Source organism: Ursus americanus, chromosome 14 (assembly GCF_024610735.1).
Source record: "Ursus americanus isolate L20-20 chromosome 14, mUrsAme1.1.p, whole genome shotgun sequence".
Taxonomy (NCBI): Eukaryota; Metazoa; Chordata; class Mammalia; order Carnivora; family Ursidae; genus Ursus; species Ursus americanus.
In genome coordinates this window covers 47,093,896-47,100,729 of record NC_142140.1, presented here as the reverse complement: position 1 = coordinate 47,100,729, position 6,834 = coordinate 47,093,896, and the positions used below count along the sequence as shown (strand labels likewise).

General features: G+C 40.8%; 1 protein-coding gene across 1 annotated transcript; it reads left to right on the top strand.

The window, feature by feature from the left end:
* Positions 1-5,901: 5,901 nt before the first annotated feature.
* On the top strand, positions 5,902-6,834 carry LOC123792321 (olfactory receptor 7A10-like). Its single transcript, XM_087866655.1, has one exon. The coding sequence runs from the start codon at positions 6,001-6,003 to the stop codon at positions 6,832-6,834; it is 834 nt and encodes a 277-aa protein (XP_087722781.1). The 5' UTR covers positions 5,902-6,000.

The following is a 6,834-nucleotide window of genomic DNA, read 5'->3' as shown; positions in this document are numbered from 1 at the left end:
GAACTGTAAATATCTCCTCCACTGCAGTCCATTGCCATGTTGCATCCTTGTGCAAAAAAAGGCATGGTTGTTGCTTTTGTGTTCCTAAGTCTGGCTGGGGGACCCATGCTTCACTGCTTCCTGCTGTCCTCTCTGGGAACAGCTTTGGTCTCCAACATCAACTATCCAGGAAGGAATTGAGACCTCCTCACAGAGACTTTCATCTTATAGACCCCACCCAGGTGAGTCTGAGAGCTCAGAAGGTATTTTAGGAAAGGATCAGAGAGAATGGAAGCTGAGAACTTTTCCTGAAGTTATCTGAGACTAGATAGACTCATATATAATTATTTATATAATGTGTTCAAAAGAGAAGTGTCCATTGGTCTCAGCAATACAGGCATCATTGTTGAGAATATGTGGTGGGAATGGAAGACCAGCTAGAGGAGAAGGAGGAAGGAAATGGGAGACCTAAAGTGGGTCCAGTGAAATTAGAACATATCCAAGGAGTTTTGCAGCTAAGGGGAGCAGGAAATCAGAGTATTTGGCTTGGAGATGTGTGCAGTGAACTGTTTAAGATGTAGTATTTTTCAGCACATTCTGTTTTTACAGAAAGACCCAGACCCATGCAGGTAACTATTTCCTTATAAAAGCAGTTCTTGAGACATTAGTTTCTCAGCATCTTCTCTCACAGTGCATATTCACATAAAAAAAATTGTATTTAATATGCAAAAAGGAGTACATTAACTAGTTTTACTTTGTAATACTTCATGACCAAGATGCGTGGAAAGGATGAAGACAGTTGTGAGGTAGGAGAAAAAACTCAGCCAAATCCCTTCACCAGTGAGAATCACGTATTTACACACAGGAAGGAACCGTACCGTAAGCTTCTGCATATACTGACAATAACATCCACCCTAGGAGGACGGGTGCTGCTATCCCCACTGCTTGACTATGGATTTTCATATTTGGAACAGATTGGTTGTCTCTCCCAGGTTCAAACAGCTTATATGTGGTAGATCTGACATTCTAAACCTGGATTTCTGATTTCAAAAGTTTTGCATTTAACATCATTTGGAAGGTGTTTCATTATTTCATCTTTAAAACTCCCCTTCTATTGTCATACATTGTATATTTTCTGTTGTAGATTGCAGGTTTATTCCCTTTGCACATTTTTTAGAGGGATATTCAATCAGTAAAATGTCTTGACAACATAAAGATACCACTCCTTTCTTGTTTAGATACATTATTTTTTCCTGCTTTGTTAATTATTGTGGGCATCAGGGGATGTGGACTGGGGCTGGAATGCTGCCAGGACCAGGGAAGATTTCTGCTCATCAGTCTCTCAGGGACCACTTGAGCTTATTAGATGTCCTTTACCCCTTGTGTCTATTTCTGTCCTGTGTTTCTGGAACTGCTTTCTTATGTTTCTTTAAATACAGGACACAAGATGATCATATTAAAATGGAATCCCATGTTTCCATGTCCTTGGGAGGTCTACCAAGTAGAATTTAAGTACTATTCACAGAGTCTTGGGGGTAAAGGAAATCTGATATTGACAGCTTGCCTTGTATCATTTCTTTCAATGTTATTGTGGTTGAGAGCGAGAAAAGCATGGTAGCAATGCAGTGTCAGGAAATCATAGTGCACTCTGTGTGTGTGGGGGGGGCATGAGCAGTCCTCAGGTCAATGGTACCCAAGGTCATCTACTCCAGTATGTGACCCTTAAATGCCTGAATGTTAATTAACCAACAGATTTAAATAAGGAAGGGATCTATCTCCATTCCCAGAAACTAGGAACAAAGTTAATAAGATGCAAAGAACACCATGTGAAGGAAGGACTCCCTGTGTCTTGAAGTCCCATCAGTGGCAGGAAAGCCGCCTCGGTCCTCAACATTCTTTGCCACCACCTCTATTCTCTCTCCCTCTTGCTCATTCCCTCACTGCACTGACTGCATGTTGAGATCTGCAGATCTTTAGTAAGTGCCTTCTGCAGGGTCTTTGCTCTGCTTTCCCTGCAGGGCACACACCTCCCCCAGATATCCTCCTGCCTCCTGCTCAGTCTTTCTTGAAGCATCTGTTAAAATGTCACCTTCTTTGTAGGACTTCCTAATCTCCTATTAAAACTTAGCACACTCACCACCCACTCTTCTTTATACTGACTTTTTATTTTCCTTCACAATAGCTGTCACCATCTAACATGATTTTAAAAATTTTTAATGTGTACTTCCTTCAGTCTTTTGGTATCAGTTGAGACCTGTTTTGTGACCCAGTATATGGTCTATTCTGGAGAAAGTTCCATGTGAATTTGAAAAGAGTGAGTATTCTGTTGTTCTGGGGTATAGTGTTCTGTATCTATCTATGAGGTCCATCTGGTCCAGTGGATCATTCAAAGCTCTTGTTTCTTTGTTGATTTTCTGCTTAGATGATCTATTGCGGAGAGCAGAGTGTTGAGGTCCCCTATTATTAACGTATTATTATCTATATGTCTCTTTATTCTGGTTAAGAGTTGGCTTGTGTATCTGGCTGCTACCCTGTTGGGGGCATAGATATTTATAATTGTCATATCCACTTGTTGGATACACCCTTTAAGAGTAATACAGTGTCCTTCTGTAACTCTAACTACAGACTTTAGTTTAAAATCTGATCTGTCTGATATGAGAATTGCTATCCCCGCAAGGCAAGAAACAACAAATGTTGGAGAGGATGTGGAGACAATGGATCCCTCTTACACTGTTGTTGGGAATGCAAGTTGGTACAGCCACTTTGGAAGACAGTGTGGAGGTCCCTCAAAAAGTTAAAAATAGAGCTACCCTATGACCCAGGAATTGCACTACTGGGTATTTACCCCAAAGATACAGATGTAGTGAAGAGAAGGGCCATATACACCCCAATGTTCATAGCAGCATTGTCCACAATAGCTAAACTGTGGAAGGAGCTGAGATGCCTTTCAACAGACAAATGGATAAAGAAGATGTGGTTCATATATACAATGGAATATTACTCAGCCTTCAGAAAGAATGATTACCCAACATTTGCAGCAACATGGATGGAACTGGAGGAGATTATGCCAAGTGAAATAAGTCAAGCAGAGAAAGACAATTATCATATGGTTTCACTCATTTGTGGAACATAAGGAGTAACAGGGAGATCGATAGGAGAAGGAAGGGAAGAATGAAGGGGGGTTAAACAGAAGGGGGAATGAACCAAGAGAGACTATGGACTCGGGGAAAGAAACTGAGGGTTTCAGAGGGGGATGGTGGGGGAATGGGCTAGCCTGGTGATGGGTATTAAGGAGGGCACGTATTGCATGGAGCACTGGGTGTTATATGCAAACAATGAATCACGGAACACTACATCAAAAACTAAAGATATACTGTATGGTGACTAACATAACATAATAAAAAAATTTTTTAAAGATGTACTTTCTTCACAATTAGATTGTTAGATTTTCCTTCTTTTCTCCAAGTTTTTATTTAAATCTCAATTGCCTAACATACAGTGCAATATTAGTTCCGGGGGTAGAATTTAGTGATTCCACACTTACAGACAACACCAGGTGCTCATCACCGCAAGTGCCCTTCTTCATCCCCATCATTATTTTCACCCAGCCCCCACCACCTCCCTCCAGCAACCCTCAGTTTGTTCATAGTTAAGATTCTTTTTCCTGGTTTGCCTCTCTTTTTCCCCCAACTGTTTTCATTTTTTTGTTTCTTAAATTCCACATATGAGTGAAATCATATGGTGTTTGCCCTTCTCTGCTTGACTTATTTCACTCAGCATAACACACTCTGTCCACATCATTGCAAATGGCAAGACTTCATTCCTTTTGATGGCTGAGTAATATTGCATTGTGTATCCACATCTGTATCCATTCATCAGTCATGGACATTTGGGCTCTCTCCAGAGGCTGGCTGTTGTTGACATTGCTGCTATAAATATCAGGGTGCCTGTAACCCCTCAAATTAGTATTTTTGTGTCCCCTGGGTAAATACCTAGTAGTGCAACCTTCAGAATGAGAGAAGATATTTGCAAGTGACATATCTGATAAAGTATTAGTATCCAAAATCTATAAAGAACTTATCAAGCTCAATACCCCAAAAAACAAATAATCCAGCTAGAAATGGGCAGAAGACATGAATAGATACTTTTCCGAGGATACACAGATGGCCAACAGACACATGAAAAGATGCTCAACATCATTCATTATCTGGGAAATACACACCAAAAGTACAATGAGATATCACCTACACCTGTCAGAATGGCTAAAATTAACAACACAGGAAGCAACAGGTGTTGCCGAGGATGCAGAGAAAGGGGAAACCTCTTGCAATGTTGGTGGGAATGCCAACTGGTGTAGCCCCTCTGGAAAACCTTATGTAGGTTCCTCAAAGAGTTAAAAATAGAACTACCCTATGATTTCATTTTGTGTTATGAATGAGTACTATTCATATATATATATATATATATATATATATATATATATATCACATATATATCATATCTTCTATATCCATTCATCTATTCATGGCCACTGGGTTGTTCCCAGATTTTGGCTACTGAACACCTAGGTATTTACCCAAAGGATGTATGGACTTTTCTATCTCAGAGTCCTATACTCTCTCTCTAGAAGATGTCAGTACTCAACATATATTCCTCAAATGCAGGAAAGCATTTCTCATTAAAACTGTAATACCTGCCCTCTTAGGGAAAGGGCTGAATGGACAGGAATTCCTAATCAGAGGTGTCAGGTAACTTCCCTTAGATCAGATCAATACTAAAAAATGTATTTTTCTTTCTTGATAACAAAATAGAAGTGGTAGCCCATCACTCTGTTAATAATGCCCAGTTGCCACAAATCAAAAGTACAATGCAGTATCTCCTCACACCTGTCAGAATGGCTAAAATCAACAACACAAGAAACAACATTTTTTGGTGAGGGTGTGGAGAAGGGGAACACTCTGGCCCTGTTGGTGGGAAAGCCTGGTGCAGGCACTCTGGAAAACAGTGTGGAGTTTCCTCAAAAAGTTAAAAATAGAACTGCTTTATTTTTTTATATAATAATATTTTTTATTATATTATGTTAGTCACCATACAGTACATCCCTGGTTTTTGATGTAAAGTTCAATGATTCATTAGTTGCGTATAACACCCAGGGCACCATGCAATACATGCCCTCCTTACTACCCATCACTGGCCTATCGCTAGAACTGCTTTATGATCCAGCAATTGCACTGCTATGTAGTCACCCAAAGACTACAAAAATACTAATTCAAAGGGATACATGCACCCAAATCTTTTTAGCAGCATTACCTACAATAGCCAAACTCTGGAAACAGCCCAAGTACCATAGATGGATGAATGGATAAAAAATTGTGATATATGTGTGTGTGTGTGTGTGTGTGTGTGTGTATGGTTATTGTATATATGTTTGTGTGTATGTATATATACACACACACACATACACATACTGTGGAATATCATTCATGAAGCAAAATGAAATCATGCCATTTGCACTGACGTGGGTGGAGCTAGAGTGTATTATGCTAAGCCACCGAAGTCAGTCAGAGAAAAACAAATACCATGATTTCTGTCATATGTGGAATTAAAGAAACAAAACAAAGAAGCAAAGGGGAAAAAATGAGAGAAAGAGAGACAAATGAAGAAACAGACTATTAACTACAGAAAACACACTGCTAGTTACCAGAGGATAGGTGGGTGGGGGGGATGGGTGAAATAGGTGATGGGGATGAAGAAGGACACTTGTGACGAGCGCTGGGTGTTGTATGGAGTGTTGAGTCACTATACTGACCACCTGAAAGAAATATTACACTGTATATTAACTAACTGGGATTTAAATGAAAATTTAAAAAATGAAAAATTATCATGCTATTTTTTTTCTTTCTTTGTAGTCTCCACCACCACATGGAAACAGACAATGACACATGAATTTCAGAGTTTCTTCTTCTGGGATTATCAGAGGACCCCAAACTGCAGCCCCTGCTATTTGGGCTTTTCCTCTCCATGTACCTGATCACTGTGTTTGGAAACCTGCTCATCATCCTGGCCGTCAGCTCTGACTCCCACCTCCACACCCCCATGTACTTCTTCCTGGCCAACCTGTCCTTTGTCGACATCTGTTTCACCTCCACCACCGTCCCCAAGATGCTGTGGAACATCCAGACTCAGAGCAAACTCATAACCTATGAAGGTTGTATCACTCAGATATACTTTTTCCTACTCTTTTCAAGCTCTGATGACTTTTTCCTGAGTGTGATGGCCTATGACCGCTTTGTGGCCATGTGTCACCCCCTTCACTACACGGTCATCATTAACCCCTGGCTCTGTGGACTGCTGGTTCTGGTGTCCTGGATCATGAGTGTTCTTAATTCCTTGTTACAGAGCTTAATGGTGTTACAGCTGTCCTTCTGCACAGAGGTGGAAATCCCCCATTTTTTCTGTGAACCCAATCAGATGATTCAACTTGCCTGTTCTGACACCTTTCTTAATGACATGGTGATGTATTTTCTAATTGTGCTGTTGGGTGGTGGTCCTCTGGCTGGGATCCTTTACTCTTACTCTAAGATAGGTTCCTCCATACATAGGATGTCATCAGCTCAGGACAAGTACAAAGCATTTTCCACCTGTGCATCTCACCTCTCCGTTGTCTCCTTATTTTTTTGTACAGGCTTAGGAGTGTACCTTAGCTCTGCTGCTACCCAGAGCTCCCATGCAAGTGCAGTGGCCTCGGTGATGTACACGGTGGTCACCCCCATGCTGAACCCCTTCATCTACAGCCTGAGGAACAGAGACATAAAGAGGGCTCTGAAAAGAATCATTGGGGTTCCAGTGATGTGA